The following is a 20939-nucleotide window of genomic DNA, read 5'->3' on the forward strand; positions in this document are numbered from 1 at the left end:
CATTACTATCTAAATGCCATGGAAACCCATCTAAAACAGACACTGAACACAGGAAAAAAACTTCCAAGGTACACATGCACAGCACCACTTTGCATTGTTATAAGAGCCATTCAGAGTACTCCGGTTTCTCAGTGTGCACTGCCCTTCTCCTGTAGCAATGTTTATTGTTTTCAATGAGACCAGCTTAGTGAAACAGCATCTTCTGATAAACCCCATTGTCTAGGGAATCCACTGGCTCCCAAGAGAGAATATTTTACTATGCGGACAACATGAACTGCTGCAACACCCTGCTTGAAACAAGTTTCTTGCAACAAGATATCAATAGCCCATGGAGAACATAACATTTGCTCTCTGGTACATTCTTTCAAGATGTTTACGTGCTGGATTATACATTGTTTAATTTAAAGCTCATAAATCTTATATCCGGGGCCTTTGCATCACTCACCTAACTGACACTCACACTTTGAGTAGGTGAAAATGTTGCATTCCATCCAAAGGGAACCAACTCGCAATCCGATTAACTGCATACTCTAAGGTACTCCATGTTGTCATCAAAAAACTACCTATTCCCTACTGAGTTTAAAATATGGGAATGCCTGACAGAGTTCAAGTGCTTGAGGCTATCAAGTGATCCTTGCAAGAGGGCTGAAAGCCGATGCTCAAACAAAAAGCAAAGTGTACCCAAAACCTGCCGTTAATCAGGCAGCATAATCCTAGCCTTTGATTTCAAAGCTGTTAAAGAAATGGTTTGACTGAAGTTTCACAGTAACATGTTTCTCCCACTCTATCCTGCATTCAAAAGATGTGATAACACATCTGATGTTTGATACAAAAAAAGTGTTTTATGAAAGCCAGGCCTTTTTAGGGGAAGGAGGGGGAGAAAATTAAAAATCTCTGCAAAAGCCACCAGAAAATCTTATCAAAACAAGTAACCTTTTTGAAGCTCTTTACAGCTTACCATATCACAGTCCAGCTGTCTCTTCTCGTTCCTAACATTTTTGTTCCATAAGGAAACAAAGGAGCTTGAGAAGTTCCATTAAGTGCCAGGATTCAGCTTCCAGGCTCTGAAGTATATTACAAGATGATGCCCATTCAGCATCAACGACCTCTTCTGTCACCTGCTGGCTATCACGTTCCAAACACATACAATCATCTTTAACTTATTTTAACGAGGCTCTTCTTTCTTATCTAACCTCTTCATCTGAAGGTTTGCAATAGAAATAGTCCTAATATGTCTGTATCCTCTTCTTGTCCCACTCTTGCAACAACATTCCTGATTTGACAGAAGCAGAAGAGGAGAAAAGAATCTATTGTGACTTCCTGGACATGTATGTTTCTGTGAATAATTTTCTTAAAGCCAATTAGGAAGAAAAGAGATAAATCACTCAGGCAGCATCCTACATTTGCAAAGGATAAATCATACACTGCAAGGAAAGAAAAAAAGTAGCAATTTCGATTCATCAGGATATTGTATATAAGGATAAACTGGCAAGCTCAAGGTGAATTAATCAAGCAAGATATTTGCATGTTTTCTTCCAGCATAATCTTAAATGCTCAGCAGCCCTAATATGAATTCTTTTTTATTTAGCATATACTCTAGTTCAGGAGTTCTCAAATTTCATTGTCCAGAACATAGGTGATACATAGGCGTGCACAGAGAGCCACATGGCCCCGACTCACCATCAGTGTCACACTACTTCTGGTATGTGAAGGGGAAGTCCTGTCCCTCCCACGAAATGGCATGGCCCAAAAGCAGTACTCCTTGGCCATGCTGCTCGCGGGGGGCGGGGGAGGAACTGCCCCACACAAACTGGAAGCAGCATGGTATTGGTGTGGGAAGAGGGGGCAGGGACAGAACAGGGGTGGGGGGATAGGAGGGCATGGGTGGGGAAGCAGCAAGGTGTGGGCAGAGCAGGGGAAGGGTGGGGCATGAGGTGGGGTGTGGGTACATGGCTGGTGCCCTCCCAGAATCCACGAACCAGTTGCCTCCATCCCCAGAGCTCCTTTCTGACAACAAAAATTATTACAGGATCCCAGGAGGAGGGGGAACTGAAGCCTGCCCAAGCCCTATCACCCTAAACTGGGGTGGGAAGAGAGCCAAAGCCCAAGGGTTTAGCTTCTGGTGAAGGTGGGGGATGGAGGCTGAAGCCTGATCAGTATCATCTTTGGCTGAAGACTTTGAGCTTCGACTGCAAGAGGTGAGGCTCAGGTTTTGGCCCTGGGCAATGGGACTGGGGCTTCGGCTCTGGACCCCAGCTAGTCTAATGCCAGCTTGGTGGGCCCATTAAAATGGAATTATGACCCACTTTGGAGTCCTGACCCACAGTTTGAGAACCACTTCTCTAGTCATACAAAGGTTGCACAGCAAGCTTTATGCATAAATGGGACTGAAAGCAAAATGGCACACAGTCATGCAGATGAAATACATTTTTACTGCATATGTAAGTGTCGAGCAAATTTGATTCTATATCGCAGCCTCATCTACTGGTGATGTTGAAGCTTACACAGAAGAGAGACTGTCGGCCCCCTCAGACCTACACTAATTGGCCTTTATAAAAAAAAATAAAATAGCTAGGTCAGGGCCCTTTTCTTTATGGGGGGAGCAACGAGGGTGGAGGAGGATAGGAGAAGAATTCCAAATTAGAAAGTTTCACAGAATATGTTTTGTAACACATATGCTACTCTGCTAATCGCTCATTATTACTGACTATTGACATATTAATTCAGGACAGGGTCATTCCCATGCTTCACCACAAAGTGATGATTTTTGCCCAAAAAGAAGTCGTTTCCCACGTCACATATTATGAAGAATGACACTGAATTCAAAAAGGTTGCTCACTTGTTGCATTTATTCTCTGATGAATTCTGTGCTACAGAAATCTGAAATATGTGCAAGGCCTTCCCACTCTACCCCCAGCTTCCTGCTTTCAGAATCACCATGATTGCCACTTCTGTGTTTATGGCATATCTTCCCTTTCACTAATTAGTTACCTTCCAATGGACACCAAAACATATTCACATTCATTCACTGTGTATTTTTCAAAAATCATACTTGTCAGGAGTGGGAGCATCATAAAAAATTGTCCCTGGCATAACGTTCATGCAGTCATTTTGAATGAAATTTCTTTTAACATCTGATAAAATTTGCCAGGCTAGGTTTTCCCATTTTAGAAAATGGAACAATCTTACAGCTGGGAATGGAGAAGACTGATTTTAAAGGTGTTATTTTGACTAAAATATGGCCCTAAAAGAAGCACAAACAGGGAAAGCTTCTCTCATTTTTCACTGCATTTTTCCTAGATTCATAGATTCCAAAGCCAGAAGGGATCACTGTGATCATGTAACTTGACCTATACAAATACACAGAATTTCCATGAAATAATTCCCAGAGCATACAAATTTAGCAAAACATTGAATCTGAAAAACTGGCAGTGATGGAGAATCTACAACTACCCTGGGTAAGCTATTCCAACAGTTAATTACTCTCATGGTTATAAATTTTCTAGGGCTCTCAACCAAGTAATAAAATTATTTACAATTAATTGCTATACTGAAAAAAGTTGCAAAGCACAGTTTTAGTTATGCTGTTAGGCCATAATAGAGCACCATTTATTTAATTTTTTGGATGTTTTCTACATTTTTAAACATGTTATTTTCAATTACTACACAGAATATAAAGTTCACAGTGCTCACTTTATATTTCTGTAAGTCTATAAGGTGCCACAGGACCCCTCGTTGCTTTTGCAGATTCAGACTAACATGGCTACCCCTCTGATATAGTGCTCACTTTATTTGTTACAGTACAAATACTGGCAATAAAAACAATATAAACAAATGATATAGTATTTTTCAGTTAACCTCATACAAGTACCATAGTTCAATCACCTTACTATGAAAGTGAAACTTACAAACATACAATTATTTTTACATAACTGAACTCAGCCCTATTCATTAAGCCAATCATTGAGACAAACAAGTTTGTTTACATTTACAGGAGATAATGCTGCCTACATTTTATTTATAGAAGATAGGACAGGAACACAATGGATTAGTGCAGTGTAAGAGGGGAGAGGAGAGTATCATAGAAGTCACCATAGGAGCGAGGGCCAGCACTGCTGGCTGCGAAGCACCCTTTCTTGACTTCACCCCCTGGTGGCTGCTGGTGATTGCCCTCACTCTGTATATTTCAGAGCCTCTTCTCCCAGCTGCCACCTGCTCACTGACACAGCTAGCACTTTCCTCCCTAACAAACCATCAACAAGTCACATCTCAGAAGACGTATGATTAACACTTGTTTAAAAACAGTAATTTGTTTTGAAGTAATTGCATGTAGTAACTGTGACTGAGATCCCTAAAATTTATTTCTTATCTCCTGTGAATTTTTCTAGCTTCAACTTCCTGCAATGGATTGTCTTTTACCTCTCTCTACTACACTGAAGACCCCATTATTAAAGATTTGCATTTCCATGTATTAGCATTAACAGTCTTTGCTAATAGAAATCGACTGAGCTCGTTGAGTTTCCCAGTATAATTCATATCTTCTGACCTTTTAATCATTCTTATGGCTCTTCTTTGAACTCTCTCCAATTTATCAATATCCTTCTTGAATTATGGTCACCAGAACTGGACACAGCATTCCAGCAGTGGTAAATGCAGATTCTGCTGTTTATACATCTTGTCTTTTCTCTTTGTTGTTTTTTTTTTTGCGGGGGGGGCACAAAGAGTCAAACTGTGAGCTCACATTGGGTTGATTATCCACCACCATCAAATCTTTTTCAGAGCCACTGTTCCCCGAGACAGTCCTCCATTCTGTAAGTGTGGCCTAAAATTCCTGGAGGTATACATTCATTCCAGCACTATTAAAACACATATCACAATTCTCACATTATAATTTTTGTATTGCTGTCAACCCCAGTCATGAACTTGGTTGCATATTGCTTCCCAGCCTCAGGTACTACTCAAAAACATTAACAAGTACCCAGCTCTACAGAGTTCATGATACACACCAATTTCCATCACAATCCTTTCTTTTCATGTACCTGAAGCAACTGCTGATGCCTTGAAACAACTCTTAGGATTCCAGAAAATCAACAGTATTACTTCTGCCATAGGGACACAAGGGGCACTGTCTCACTCTGAAAACTGGGAGAAGTAAAATAAGTGGAACTTTAACCTAAATATATCAGTCTTTCATAGTGCAGTGATGAGCAGCTTAAAGCTTCCATCTCACCAGAGGAGGAATCCGTACAGGTACCCAGGGCTCCAAACTACGTAGTGTGCATTCTTGCTTCCACAGCAGAAGCATATCAGATAAAGTGCCTGAATTTCACTGAACAAAGCAGCAGTCATGGCACAGAACTTAAGGGATCTTTCAGAAGGGATTTTAATTAGTCAGCGCATGTGAGTTACAGTTCATTATATGCAATTCTGAGTTCAAATATTCATTGGTGCTTCAGAAAATTAAACCAAGTAGGGGAAAAAGTTACTTGGATAAGCTTTCATAAACTTTCCCTTTATACTTCAAATCATCCTGCAATACATCAAGAGAAGGACTAATGTGTTAGCATTCTTCAATTAAGTTGATAATTTCCCAGGAAATAAGATATGAAGTACAGAGCCCCAAATGTTGTAGACCAAATATATCATATAGACATCAGTATTGTCTTAAAAAACATTAAATTACTTTCCTCTTCCAAAACATGATCAGCTTAAATAGCCTCAATCAGAACACCTGGTTCTTTCCCATCTGAAGTCATCAAAAATGCCTTATAAATATAAATTTGCCCTTGCTTCTGATTTGACTCAGTATGATTCTCTTTAGGTGAGAGAGTTGAATTTTTTGGTTTGGTGGGCTTTTCTTATGGCAAAGGGAAGTTGTCTTTGAGCACCATATTTGCCACAACTTCTTCTATGATTAGACAGTGCTAGTGATGCTTCTCTGCCACCTCATGCGGTCTCTTCTAGTCCAGTTCTATTTGAGGGATGATCTTAGTATATATTCATCAGACAACTTATAGCTCATAAAGAAGCAGCAGCAGGCACAGGGCAGTAGGCAAAAAACAGATAAAGAGTATGCTGAATTGATTTGGGTTTGTCAGCTCCTTCCCAGAGAAATAAACTGCTCAACTCATATGGCACATGATTAAGCTCTACAAATTCAGTTTTTTATTCATACCTTGGCTGTGATGTTACAAGTAAATTCCACTTTCTGCTGATTTACTAGTGGCCTTCTCCACTCAGAGATTTTTTTATCAGTTTAAGAAAACTTTTAGTGCTTTTTGTTATACTGGAGCAAGTTTATGTGTAGACACCTATTTCAGTTAAAGAATATGTTATTTCAATTTATCTTAATCTATCTTTAAAAAAAGAGTTAAACTAACTTGAAAGACATCATCACTAAACCAAAATGTGTGTGTCTGAAAAAGATTTTGCACTGATTTAACTAAATTGGTTTAAATATCATCAATTTAAGCTAACCTGGTTCAGCTTTTCTTGGTATACAAGTCCTAAATTATAATTTTATCAGATCAGGCTTGAACTCTTTCTTCAACCTGAACTGGCATTTATACATCATAACAAAATAACAACTCATCCTGATGTCAGGTGGGTTCTGAGTTCTTTACAAACTTTTTAGGCAGCCCTATATATACAGAATTTAGAATCGTGATTCCAGTGATCAAGGATTGCTCATACAAACATGCCAAATGAAAGATTCTCCAGTAGAGTGTGGGATCAGAACTAGGGAGACCGACATTGTCCAGTGGAAATAAGGGAAAACAACATGAAAGATAAGGGAAAGAGCTGTGTTTTAAGGAATGTTTTAGAGAAACACTCTTCCTCTAGCACTGCAGGTATTTCTCTCATATGCATACATTTCTGTAGCCCTCAATCATATAGTGTAGTCATCATAAGCTTCAATGTAATATTTAAAATGGTATTTAATACATTTCAACACATCTTAAAATAAGGCCAGGTGGTCACCCTACAGGAGAGACCTATAAAATAGGGACTAGGTGGTCACCCTAGTAAGAACACAACCACTAAGCCAACTCTGCATTAGTGATACTATCTCTTTAATTTATATATATATATATATATATATATATATATATATATATATTTTTTAAATTCCAGTCTGTGGTAGAGGATTTTTAAACAATTTTCTTACATAAAAACTTGAATGTCACATCAGTCTTCACCTCAAAAAATTCTAAAAATACTGACAGGAATATTAATGCATTTTTGGTCTGTCAGTGATTTACAATGAGTAAAATGCCTAAGTAAAGTAATAATTTGTAGGCTGTTTTACTATGCAAATGATACTGAAGAAAAGCCATTTATCTGACAGACATTATTTTGTAGGCTGTTTTCCATTAACTAACTAGTGGCAATCAGTAAAAGTACAGGTAGCAGCTTTTAAAAAACAAAGAAAAGAAGGTTTTCAGCAGGGTTTTTAGATCTTTGAGTAAAAGATGCACCTCCACCGTGGGAGCACTGGGGAAGATAGCAAGAGAGCACCACTGAACCTTGACTGTCACCAGGCTCTCCCTCAACCTAAGCTATTCTCAACCGTCCATCAGCAACTGAGCTGCACAACCTCCTCCTGAACATAAGCAGCACACAGATTGGAACTTTTTCTTAGACACTTCTCAATAGGCCAGCAAGAACAGGATTGCAAGCCCTTCCATAGTGTGGAGTGTTAAGTGGCCAGTTGGCTGAAATGTTTACTGGAGCAGATTTGAAACCTCCTACTCAGTCCCTACGGGACTTCCCCATCTGGCACAGACTGAAAACTTCAGGATGGCTTTAAGCCTATCTCTACATGTCTGAGTTATCTTGAAATAACAGCAGTTATTTCAAAATGACCTTGACATTGTCTAAATGATGCACATGCTATTTCAAAATGAATTTGAAATAACAGGTGCATTATTTTGATTGCAGTAAACCTCATTCCCTGAGGAATAACACCTATTTTGAAACAGACCATAATGGGCTCCAATGGCACTATTTCAAAATAGCCCTATGGATACAGAAATGATATTTTGAAAGAGGTGGGTGCTATTTCGAAATGCATTTTGCGTGTGGTTGTGGTATTTTGAGATATCCATTTTGATATAGGGCTGTCACATGGACATAGCCTACAAGTTCATGAAACCCATGACTCCACTCAGCTTTATCCTCTTCAAGAGAGTGCTCAACTCAACAAAAAATATAGTCACCTACATATAAGGGACTGTCTGATCTCCTCAATTTTAAGTGCTAACTCTCTCTTCAAACCTTTACAAGTTGTTTGAGCACGAGGTTGAACTCGCAAAAGGAGATGCATATGCCTGTGCCCTGACTGGTTTGGCATCTAAATATCAATTTTTACAGAATATCTAGTTGCCAGACTAGTCTGCGGGTGTTATGACTGGGAATACAGATCAGAATCAGATACCTTGTCCACTTGTATCACTTTAATTGAGTTTATTACAAGTTATTCACTTGGTTGGTTCGGAACACAAATTGCAATCACACACAATGTGGTTGGTTAATTAATAACTGCAAACAAGTAGCTGTGTTTCACTCCATAAAAGAAACTAAATCCAGCACATGATCATCTTCCTGTCACCTGTACTGAATTTTTTCTTGTTATTTTTACTGGCAGAGGAAGGAGGAAAGGAGTTGGTGGTTGCTTTGTGAGTTTGTTTGTATGATTGCTTCATTTGACTGTTTGTAGTGCAGACAAGAGACCATAACACATAATTGATCTGGCCAGCAATCTGCTATAGGAAATCATTGAAATATTGAGCTGGAAGGGACCCTCAAGAAGTCACCAAGTTCAGCCCTTTCTACTAAGGCAGCCCCTAGAAAACCTACTTCATCCTCGACAAGCTGCCCAGTCTGTTCTTAATAGCTTCCAGTGATGGAGTTTTCACTACCTTCTTTGGAAGCCTATTCCAGAGCTAAATTCTTCTTATAGTTAGAAAGTTGCTAAATATCCCTTAATGCAGATAAAGTCCACTTCTTCTCTCAGCAAACATGCAAACCAGTTCATCACTGTACTCTTTATATTAGCGCTTAACATATTTGAAGACTATTAGGTCCACACTGAGTCTTCCTTTCTCAAGACTAAACACACACTTTTATTTTTAACTTTTCCTCGTATGTCAGATTTTCTAACCTTCTACCATCACTGTTGCTCTCCCTTGACCTTTCCCCAATTTTATTCACATCTTTCCTCAACTGTGACATCCAGGATTGGACACTACTTTAGCTGAGGCTTCATTAGTGCTGAATAGAGTGGGACAGTTACCTTACATGTTTTACATGAAACATTGTAGAATGATATTGCCCTCTTTCACAACTATGTCATGTTGACCCACATTCAGTTTGTGATCCTCTCTAAATCTTTTCAGCAGTACTACCACCAGATCAGTAATAATTCCCCTTTTCTAGCTGTGCATTTTTTAACTTCCCAAGTATAGTACTTTGTATTTGTCTTTACTGATTTTCCATCTTGTTCATTTCAGACCAATTCTCAAATTTCATGATAGTTTTGAATTCTAATCCTGACTTTCAAGTGCTTGCAACCTTCCAGGCTTAATTTCCTCTGCAAATTTTGTAAGTATGATCTCCATTCCATTATCCAAGTTATTAACAAAAATATCAACCCCATTAGATATACCTTCCCACTTGGACCAAAAAAAACACGAATAACTACTCTAAGTATAGTCTTTCGACCAGTTGTGCACCCACCTTTCATAATTTAATCAAATTTCCTTATGAAAATGTCATGTGACACTGTGACAAAAGCTTACTGAACTCAAGGTATATTATGTGTAAGGCTACATTTCACCATAGATATGTTTAGTAAAAGTCATGGCAAGGTCACACACAGTAAATAAAAATTCACAGCCTGTGACCGGTCCATGGCTTTTGCTATCTACACCAACTAAAACTAGAAGATGGCTCTCAGGTACCTTGGGGCACCCTGGGTGCTGGGGGAAAACCCAGCGGATGCCATGAGTGTTCATGGGGGAGGGGGGATGCAGATGCTCAATGGTCGGAGAAAGGGTCAGGGCCCAGTTAAGGTCCCATGGATGCAGGGAGATGGGGACTGAGAGTACCCCAACAGCAGCCTTTGTACCTGTCCCTTTCCAAACTCAATATATCTTTTTTTTTGAGATTAGGTGACTAGAACTGCATGCAGCATTCAGGTTGTGAGTGTATTCTGTACGCACACATGCATGTGCAAGCATGCATGCACACACACACACCATAATATGTTCTGTTTTATTATTATTCCTTTTCTAATGGTACTAAATATTCTGTCGGCATTTTGGACTGCTGCTGCACCAAGAATGGATGTTTCAGGAAATCATCCACAGCAACTAGAAAATCTCTCTTGAGCTAAGAGTCTTTCCACCTAACTTATTCCTAACAGGTGACGTTACTTGAAATGCTTGAAACAGATCAGTCAAGTTCTGCTTTCATTTACACAAGTGTAGATCTGAAAGTAACATCTCTGAAGCCAGAGGAGTTACGCCAGGTACACACCTATCTAGAAGAGAGAAAAATATGTCCTTTTGTTCTAGAAATGTTTTCTTTCTAACATCTTATTTTGCTGCGAGTTATAATAGTGAATGTTCAGCAAGACACAATCCTCAGCTAGCGTAAAACAGCATTTTCTACTGAAACCAGCTGTGGACTTGGCCCATTACATTACATTACAACCTAACAAATTAGTTAGTTGCTTTCATACTCTCACCACTATTCAAAGTATTCACATTTGTTTTTCTCAGAAATGTTTATGATAGTTTACACTTACACAGCATTTTCTATCTATAGCTAGGAACATGCTCTACACATATTAATCAATCAGTGGCCCTTTGGAGGTAGATATATCTAATTGTCCTCCTTTTCCAAGTAAGGGAAAGAGCAATATCAAAACCAAGCCTTTAGTAACAGCTGGACAGGACAAGGCAAAGTAGAGCAGAATGTTAAGTGGCTGTTTTGTACTGCCTCACAACTGAGAGCAGGTTCCGTTATGAAATAGGAGGTACTGCAATAACCCTAATTTTCTAATCAAAAAGACATGGCAGGCTTGTGACTCCAAGGGACACAGTTTGTTCTAAATGTTTTCCCACTACAGACATGTCAGAAGAATACGTTCAATTGAATCACTATGTCCAAAGTGGGTAGGAGTTAAAAGGTGGGAGGCTGTGGTTCAATTGTGAATGACAAAAACACGCATGAAAGCCACTGGCAGGCCTCCTACTCACCAAACTGCTTATCTGTGTTATCAGCAGATAGCAGCTGAAGTGGGGTTAAGTCAGTAAAAGTACAAAAGAGAAGCCAAAGGGAGGCAAAGAATGCCTGGGGAAAACTGACCTCACAACCCACACAAGAAGAGAACTCCAGTGAAGCCCTAGATAATCTTGTATTTCCCTTGAATTTAAGTTTTGCGTTGTATGCAAGGTAATTACAACCCTCTTGTTAGTACACACAATAGTATCTTGGGATAAAGTAAAATGCAGCAAAGAAAGAAATCTTTAATATTTTGAGTGCAACAGCAAATAAACTAAGTTATATCTCAATCACATAAATAACCAAGTGGCATTTCTAATGTTCAATGCTTTTTTCAGTGAAGTTATCACTGCTAATGTTATAAGATTTTAATGTGAACAGTGCCAAGAAAATAGTTTAAAAAGATGAAGTTAATTTGAAATTAGAATTACAATTTAAATTAAATTGTATTAGTCATATATAAAGAGACTGACAAGCCAGAAACTTTTATCTCCCAGAAGTAAGCTAGTTATTTTACTAGGGAATGGATAGGTAGAATATTCCAACTTTTGGGACACCCAGAATGAAAAAAAAAACAAAAAAACAAACAAAAAAAATCACTCAAAATAACAAGGAGCAGAAATGAAGCAGAAATAACTATCTTGTCTTTTTCATACATATCAGTTTTTGCATACATATGTAATTTTTTTTCTGGTAAGACGAACACCATTATAGTGTCTCTTTTTGGGACACCAGCAAAAAATATCTCCAAATATAGTCATTAAAATTCTCTTCCATATTTAAGAGAAGACCACATCCATTAATCAACTGATTTTTGTCAATCATTTGGTTTTGCCTTACTGTAATCAATGAAAATGCAATTTAGATTAGTAAAAAATATTAAACAAGACAAAGACCATATCTATAATCCTTTGTATAATATCAAATAATGGATAACTAAAAAATGAGCAAACTAACCAAAGAGCCTCTTGGTACTGCCAATGTAGTGATATATTTGAAGCCTATACTCAGAACACTAAGAGTGCAGATCTTCCCTCCTGTACAACTATTTAACCATAGTAAAGAAACTGCGAGTACAGAAATGGAACAGAGGAAAAAACTGGTTTTAAATTGTACACTTTATAACTTGAATAAAAACAAAGATGACTGTCATAAGCTACCATGCAAAGGCCCAGCAGAAATCAGGTAGACGCTAAACTTTGTTTACTTACTTACTAAAAATAATCAGTAAGTTTCTTTGTTTTCAGTTTCAACTGTTATAAAACATAATCAGTTTATTAAGAGTAAGTTTATAAACAATATGTCAAATATAATCAAACATAATCAGTTTATTAAGAGTAAGTTTATAAACAATATGTCAAATATACTCAATTGAGCATTGCTCTGTAAGAGAGAGAGAGAGATTTTCTCTCTCAAAAAATTTCTTAATGGGAATTTTCCATTGATTTCAGTGGACTCTGGATCATAGAAACTAGGTCACAGACGCCTACGTCTCAAAGTAGGCTTATACGGTAACAATCAGCTTATATCGAGGTTCTTTGTGAGGCTGCAGAGGAAACGTAAATATTGCTGAGTTCCACACACTAAAACTAGGGTAAACTAGAGAAATTACGTAGGACTATAGATTGAACCTCTCTTTTCTCGCATGCTTGGGACCTGACCAGTGCCAGATGAGAGAATTTGCCAGATGACAGGAGGTCAGTATTGTCTAGCACATTACCAACATGATCACTGCTTACTGGGCTCTTAGAAGACATTATGGGGTAAACGACAGATAAATAAACAGCACATAACACTGAGATCCAGGACTGGTGGCTGTAAAACACACTTTATAGGACCACGGGAAACCTGGCCACACCCATGATAAGTGGTTTTTGGACTAACTAAAACCATGCTGGATTATGGATGCTGCCAGACAAGAGAGTTCCAGATTAGAGAGGTTCAACCTGCATTTGAAAAAAGATTCATCCTTGAATATTTGACACTGAACAGTCTGTTCCCAAAAAGACACAAAAGTGAAGCATATTAAAAAAAACATTTTGCTTACAGAAAGGGAGTTGAATGCAAGTACTTTGCAAGGGAATTGAATGAAAGCAAAGTGAAGCTTAGACTTTTCTGATTTCTTATTTGACTCTCAAAGCACTCGTTTAAGCACCCTCAACTGCATCATTTCAACATGTCCCAATAAATATGTCTTTCCTTCAAATCTAATAAATGTTTTACTTACCCAGCATCCTCCTGGAAACCTTCCAATTCATCCCTTTGCTCTGCTAAGGTGGATTCTAAATCCAGATAGGTACCATTATGGGACAATTGCAGTGTACAGTCATCAAGCTGTAAGAAAAAAAGCAAAATGGTGTAATTATTTGCATGAACAAATTACAAAACACTGCCCTTATTTTGGATATTCAATGTTTTTTACAGCAGAAAAAGGGAAATCTTACAGCACATGTTCCTGGTGAAGTACTCGTTCTCTGTCTTTTCTCTTTTGTTTTCTTTTTTTTCTTTAACTTTTTCACCAAATCCTGAGGTCCTTATTGCACTCACAACTCTTACAGCAAAGGAGGATACAACAGCAGTCTCTTATTTGGAGGCCAATGTAACAGGAAGTACATACTATAGCCCCAGGCTAAACTCTGGTACTAATTCCACCCCAGGCTAATTAAGACACATAGAGGCAATCTAGAACCTGCTAGAATACACCTGGAGGCAATCAAGGACTGACAGAAACTGGTCCCTCCCCCTTTTGGCGGTTTAGTAGTATGCCAGGAGTGGTAGGAGAACACCATGCTGCAGGAGACCAGAAACTGTAGAGACATAGTCGAGTACCAGGAAGGGACCCTGTAGGTACAGAGGCAAGTGGCAGGGAGAGCCCTGGCTAGAGTACAGCCCCTCTGGGCTCAGAAATCCAAGAGTAGTAAACCTCTGCTACAGGGGGAGAGACTGAGGGTAAGAAATCTAGTCTGTTGCCTCCACTCTAAAAGGGCCACTAGAAATTAAGAGATTTTTCCCCCTCCTTTTCCCTCTGTTAGGCCATTGATGAAAGTTGTTAAATCAGACTATGCCTTGCCCCTGAAATTCAGGGGTTAGACTGAGCACTCTAGTGAGCCATTGAGGCAATCAGACCAGGAAGTTATATTTTTCCACAGATGGGGAGAGAGACTACTCAGCCTACCTTTGTCCTGAAGCACAGGACCCACTGTGTGACAATAGGCACTTTGTCACGATAGACAAATGGATACGCACACATGCACACTTCAACCCCCCAATGACGTCCATGTTATTGACTCAAGGAGAAATTCAAGAAAAAAATGAGAATACTCAGGCTAAGGATAATGTTAGGTTATCACTTGGATCAGGAAGCTAAACGATTTTTTTTTTAAACTTATGCCAGAATAACTGAAATCACAACAGGTCTACAATCATAGTTCTACTACCGAACCAAGTGTTTGGAAGACCTGTTTACTTCAGTTTCGTTTCCATCCCCCTCCTCCCTCAGGAAAAAACGCTTTAAATTAGTCATTCACAGTTTTCTCACTACATCCTTCTGGGAGGGTGACATTTAAATAGCATGGCACATGAAGAAGGCTCAGTTTACTAGGAATAAAAATGTAAGTAAGTTCATGTTCCTTGGGGATTTAATAAACCTACATTAAGATCAGTAAGACAGGTACTACAATATTAGAGCACGTATGATATTCCTTCTTAGTCAAACACAATCTACCCAAACTGGAACTATACTCTTTAGAGGGGAAAACAAAATGAGGCTAAACAGTACTTCGGGAAACTTTTTCCCAGTAGCCCTGGATATCAACTGAAACGCTAATTTATTCACAGCAATGCCAAAAGGCAAACTACTAATTAGATAGATATTCTGCTGTCACTATGGGGACTGGGAGATTTGCCCACAATCTCCAATTCTGCTGCCTAAGTAGGAAGAAGGAGCAGTGCTTTACTAACATCTGATGACTTTGGTCTATAAAAGACCTGACAAGAACAGGAAGAACCTGATGTGCTAGATGCAGGAAAATGGCACATTCTGCCTATTTTCAATTCATCACCATACTTTCAGTTGAATATGGTATTATTCATTCCTGTCTGAAGGCTCTGTATGATGTACGTAAGAACTGAAACTACAGTAAGCCCTTGATATAACGGACTAATGGAGGGAGGGGTGTCTGCTATTCCTGGAAGTCCATTGAATGCGAAGGTTTACTGCCCACCCAAGCCTGCCAGACTCCCCCTGCCCAAGTCCCCCTCCCCACGCCCCACACCCCCAAAAAACCCAACAACTCTACCACTCACCAGAGCTGCTGCTGCTGGAGAAGCCACTGGACCCCACCATATGTCTGGGACCACACTGTGCACAGCCTGGAACTGCCCCACTGTGTGAGGCCTGGAGGATCCGCTACTCGAGCTGCCAGGCCCTCCTTCTACCAGGGGTGGGAGCTTACACGAGTCGCAGTCTGCCTGTGCCTGTGCCCCACCCCTGGCAGGAGGGGCATACGGTGGGTCCAGCAGAGGAGGTAGTGGCTGCACCAGGCTGTGGCAGCGGTCTTTTTTGGGGGGGACAGGAGGAATGATTGTACAGACGCAAGCGGACTTCAGGAACAATGGCGGGGTGGGAAGCTGTTGTTCCCGCAGTCCGCTAAATCGAGGGTTTACTGTGTGGTGATGGAGGCGTGCATACAAGTAACTATTAAGCTTCAGTACTTTAACTATTTCACTGAAGAGGTTGCTCCTTTGGTGTGGGGAAGTGGGAAGCAAGATGAGGCAAGAGGGCAATAAAGTAATTCCTGATTAAAGGAGCAAGTTCTCAGATAACCTGTGTGAAGCGCCCATGAAATACTAAAACAGAGAGATCATCTCACATGTAGATTCACCTGTCCTCCCTTTGCACACACTCTCTCCCTGCACATGCCAAGTAGGGGAGCCTGGATACTGCCAATTCCCATTAATGAAGCTTCTGCTGCTTATTCACTCAAAAGATAAGGGGATTACCTCCCTGATATCTGACGTGACATGGATTTATTGCAATAAAACATGCAGCATTCCCAAAATGTGTGTGTCTTTCCAGTGCTCTGCCATTTGTTGACTGACTGTACAAAAGGCATGCTCTTCCACACAGCTTTCTCTGGCTCACTCTTGTGGCACCTGTAGTTGGCCTGCAATAGCAGAGCTGAAATTGGAGAGAAAGTCCTATTTAGTCCCCTGAAACCCCTGCTCAGACATACCCAGAGCAGATGGATTTTTTTAGGGAATTTAGCTGAGAAGGCTCTTCTAAGCATGTGCAAGAAGTTTTGGAAAACTGCAGTTACCATGGCCAAATTTGGGCAAATTGCCCTAGGCAGAGCAAAAGGCACATCCCTATGCAAAGGCCACCCCACTGCCAAATTTCAAATCCATGTGTCAAAGCATGGGAGTGCTAGAGCTTCTCAAAATGTCATTAGAAATGTTTAGCATAGGCAAACAGTGCATTTTTTACCTAGCCTCTTTTCAGAAACAGATGAACTCTTTTGTTGCTGTCATTTTTAACATTTCAGCTAGAAGCAAGTACCTGGAAAGGAAAATTTCAGCCCAAATGATTAAAGCTTGGCAAAGTTATAAGCAGCTGAAACAGGTTCATAAATAAGAAATGGTGATGATCTTGAAAATCTGTCTGTACAATCTATTAATTCAGTGAACTCTCTGTATGCATCTTTACCATGTTGCAAATTCCATGATGAATATGGGGACTAGCTACATTCACCATCAGCTTTAGTGTCACATTGGACTGCTGTTGAACCAAATGTCAAATCACTCATATGCAATAGCACTAGACCAGGGTTCAGCAACCAAAACAGCAAAAAGAGCCATCTTTTGCCAACTGGGTAAAAACCTCAATAATTCGAGCAACAATGCATGTGAATACGAGACAGTCCTTGATAAATAATGTCAAACCGTACTTTTTGTAACTCCTTTTAAGAACAGTGCAGACACAATGGCTGGGTCTACACTACAGAGTTCTGTCGACAGAGGTGGCTTTCTGTATACAAAACTAGGGAGTGTCCACACTACAAATGTGTTCTGTCAAGAATCTGTCGACAGAATGCAGCATTTTTCCCAGCAGAGTTCTGTCCTGTCTGTTCAAGGCATAGTGCCTCTGTCAACAGATTCTGTTCACAAAAAAACAGTGTAGATCCTACAGGGAGTCCTCAGTCAACAGAGAGGGCACCCAGTTCATCAGTCAGCTCTGATTGCAGAGCTTCCAGTTGGCTGTTCTGTCAAGAGAGGGCTGGGCAGTCTGGCCACTCTCTGTCAACAGAGGGTGTCGACAGGGGGAGCCTCTATTAGGTGTGGTCGCATTCTGTCAACAGAAGTTCTGTCAGGATATATTGGTCAACAGTGACTTCTATCAACAAAATACTGTGGTGTAGACACAGCCAGTGATTTGTAATGCAATGCCGTGTACTGCAGGGTGTTCACAAGCTTTTTAAATATTCTGTTTCCTCATACTTAATGTGTGTGTTTGTACCACTTTCCTGGCTTTCCCAAACCTTCTCTTTCACTTCCGAACGTTCTCCCTCTCTCTAGGGAATGCTAGGGGGAGTTATCCAATGTTTTGAGATCACATATTTGCTATTTAGAAATGAGTTTGGTTTTGGGCTTTTAGACATTCACCATTCATAGAAAATAATCAGGATACTTAGGGTTTTTTTGTTTTTTTGGTTTTGCTTTTTTTTAACTTTGCAATTATAGCATTAGGAGCCACAAGAAGTCCTTCAAGAGCTGTAGGAGGCTCCAGAGCCACAGGTTGCAGACCCCACATTACATGACAAAAAAAAAATCAGAAGACTGGTTTACCAGGCGAGAGGTCACAAGATCACTAAGTTACCTTGCAGGATCCTGTTGAGGCTAACCAGGGAGTAATACCCTGCCAACCAGAGTACCTGCCAACCAGGTTCTCCAAGGACTTGCAAGGAAAGGGAGAAACTCATATCAGGTTTATTGTTTTCATGTGGATCTCTGAGTTACTGGTATGATTAAGTAAAGTGCAACAGTGTTGCAAAACTGTGTGCAAAATATATGTGATCTATTCTACTACTGTCATGTAGCCCCAGAAAGACTCAGCACTAAATTGTTGTGTTAGGCAACTCATAGATTAGGCAACCAGGGCACATCAATGCAGGTATCAGGAAAAATTGTTACACACAAGGGCTGCATTGAGAGAGTCTTCCTACAGATACCAAGTCCAGGACAGTGCCTGGGCACTGTTCAGACCCCAGAGCCTTAAAAACAAACAAACATGGGATGACAATGTATTCCTTTTTTTCTATTTTGCTGATCATCTTTAAAAATTAGTTTTGGTACGACTCTATTTTATTGTGCTAAAATGATTTTTACTGCAAAGCTACTGAGAGCTCAGTAGGACCCATCAACGCAGCTTTAACAGCAGCACAAAGCCAGGGAAGATTTCTCAGTTGGTCAGTTCTTGAAAAAAAAAGCTGTGCCCCACTTCTCACAATGTAGGTCTTATTGCTAAGCAACAGGAAAAGCTCAGTTTCCTTAAACTTTGCAGCTCTTTCTAAATGAAGCACTGAAAGGAAAAAGGAGCAAGTAGGGGAAAAACATAATAGGAAGGAAAGCAGCCCATTAGCCAGCTACCTGAAGACAATTAAATGCCTAGTGTCCCCTTTGGAAATGATAATGGAAACTTTTTCCTGCTTTGAATAAAACTCAGTCTTAGCCTGTTGTGGTTTTGTTTGTTTGCTTTCCTTTAGCTCCTTATTTTCCAAAAGCTGAAAATGAAAGGTGGGGAGAGTGGAAATAGAGCCCTTGCCTCTTGCCTCTAACTCAGTGGTTCCCACCCTTTTCACTAGTGTGGACTTCCAATCACCACCCCCAAACCGTTTGCAGACCCCCCCCAATCACCCCTCAGACCATGTACAGAACTCCAGCAAAGCCAATTCTAGCCACTATGTACACTTCATTAAATGAAAAAAGATTTTCAGACAGCTTTAGGGAATTTGATTTTCTGCAGAATACTTAGCTAGGTTATAGAACAAGGGTCTCACACGCAGTTTACCTTAGGCCTAGTGCCAGTCCTCAAATCCTCCTAGCAGGCCAATGGGCGTTCCCCTCTGTCGAGGGGTGGGGCTTGTCTCTTCGCTCCCCCTCTCACATACATTTCCTTGCCCTGCCAGCCAGACCCCAGGCAATTAGCGCCCCTCCCCACCCCGGGGCTCTACCGCCATCACTAGAGAACAGCAGCATTAGAGTGACTTTTGACTGTTATCTCTATACCACTGCCAGCATATCTCTGTGGCCCGGGGAAAGTGTCTGCAGAGCCATTCCTACCATAGGATGGGTCAGGGCAGCCGTCCCAAGTCCCATGTTTTGCGGAGACAGGGGGTTGGGATCCCCACTCAGTTGGTGACAGGAGCTGCAGGGCAGCAGAGCAACACAGCTCCACTCCTCTGCCGAGTGCAGAGGGGCTTTTGCCCTGTGCCAGGTCCCCAACAGTAATCCTCGAGGCCTCGTTCCTCCAGGGAGAAGGTTTGAGGGAAGGGGTGCAATGGGGGAGAGGCCAAAGCAGGATCAGGAAGAGGTGGGGCAGAGAAGGAGCTGGGCTGGGATGCATGAGGGAAGAGACAGACACAACCCCCAGGCCACAGGGACTCGTGCTGGCATTCACAGAGGCATCAGACCACGGAACTCCTCAGGCCATAGATGCCCTCAGGACCATGAGTACGAGACCCCTGTTATAGAGCCTGAGTGTTGGGACTCTCCTGGGCTTGTTCTAATTGCTCTGTCCCAGGCTACTGACAGTCAATTTGGCAAGAGACAACGTGCCTTAAATCAGGACTAAACGAGTCTCCATTTTATTTTTTAAAAAGCAAGCAAGCTGTCCCCAATTCTCACAGACGTCTTCTCCCTCCCTTCTGTTCTTTCACTCAAAAAAAAAAACTGGGGCCATAGGATTGCGTTTTTCAGCAAGCAACTTATCAGATGACCTCTGCACACTCTCCCTTTCCCACCCAAACCCTCCCCAAGCAGTTTTTCATAGCTGTTTGCAAAATCCATGTATCTCAAATGATTGCCAGGCATGCTCTGAAGTACTAATCTGAGCAAACAGTCTCAGAGGGGTAGCCATGTTCAGCCTGTATCTGCGCAAAACAAAGCAACCAGTCCTGCAGCACCTTAAAGACTAACAATTTTATTTATCAGGTAATGAGGTAATCATTACTTAATAAATAAAACAGTTAGTCTCCAAGGTACTATGGAACTGTTTGCTTTGATCAGAGCAAACCACTCCAAAGATTTTATTTGCCGTTTCATCTAATGAGGGACAATTTCCATAAGATTCAGCTCAGATAATCCCTGAAGATTCAGAAGTCAAATTTATACTGAACCTAAGCTCACTGATGTTTATGGAATTTCAGCACAGGTGAATTTATTTCATGACATTTACACAAGCTACTTGAACAACTTGAGTCTGCAAGACATAACTGGAAATATCACAATGACACACACTCATCAGATTTCTGATAGTTCCAGATGGAATTGTCACAACAACTTGTCCTGCTGCATTTTGTCATTTCCAGTCAGGCATGTTACTGAGATGAATAGAAATGGTGAATAAAAGGAAGGGGAAGACTTTATTTTTTAAA

The 20939-nt window shown here is 40.5% G+C and overlaps 1 protein-coding gene across 6 annotated transcripts in view; it reads right to left on the minus strand.

Annotated features, from left to right (window-relative positions):
• The window catches only part of FHOD3 (formin homology 2 domain containing 3), a 639020-nt gene that overhangs the window by 565930 nt on the left and 52151 nt on the right, over positions 1–20939 (minus strand). For all 6 annotated transcript variants that reach the window (XM_074988019.1, XM_074988017.1, XM_074988015.1 and 3 more), the window contains exon 2: positions 13517–13623. In XM_074988019.1, coding sequence (XP_074844120.1) covers positions 13517–13623 — 107 coding nt within the window. The remainder of the gene's footprint in view (positions 1–13516; positions 13624–20939) is intronic.

Source organism: Carettochelys insculpta, chromosome 2 (assembly GCF_033958435.1).
Source record: "Carettochelys insculpta isolate YL-2023 chromosome 2, ASM3395843v1, whole genome shotgun sequence".
Classification (NCBI taxonomy): domain Eukaryota; kingdom Metazoa; phylum Chordata; order Testudines; family Carettochelyidae; genus Carettochelys; species Carettochelys insculpta.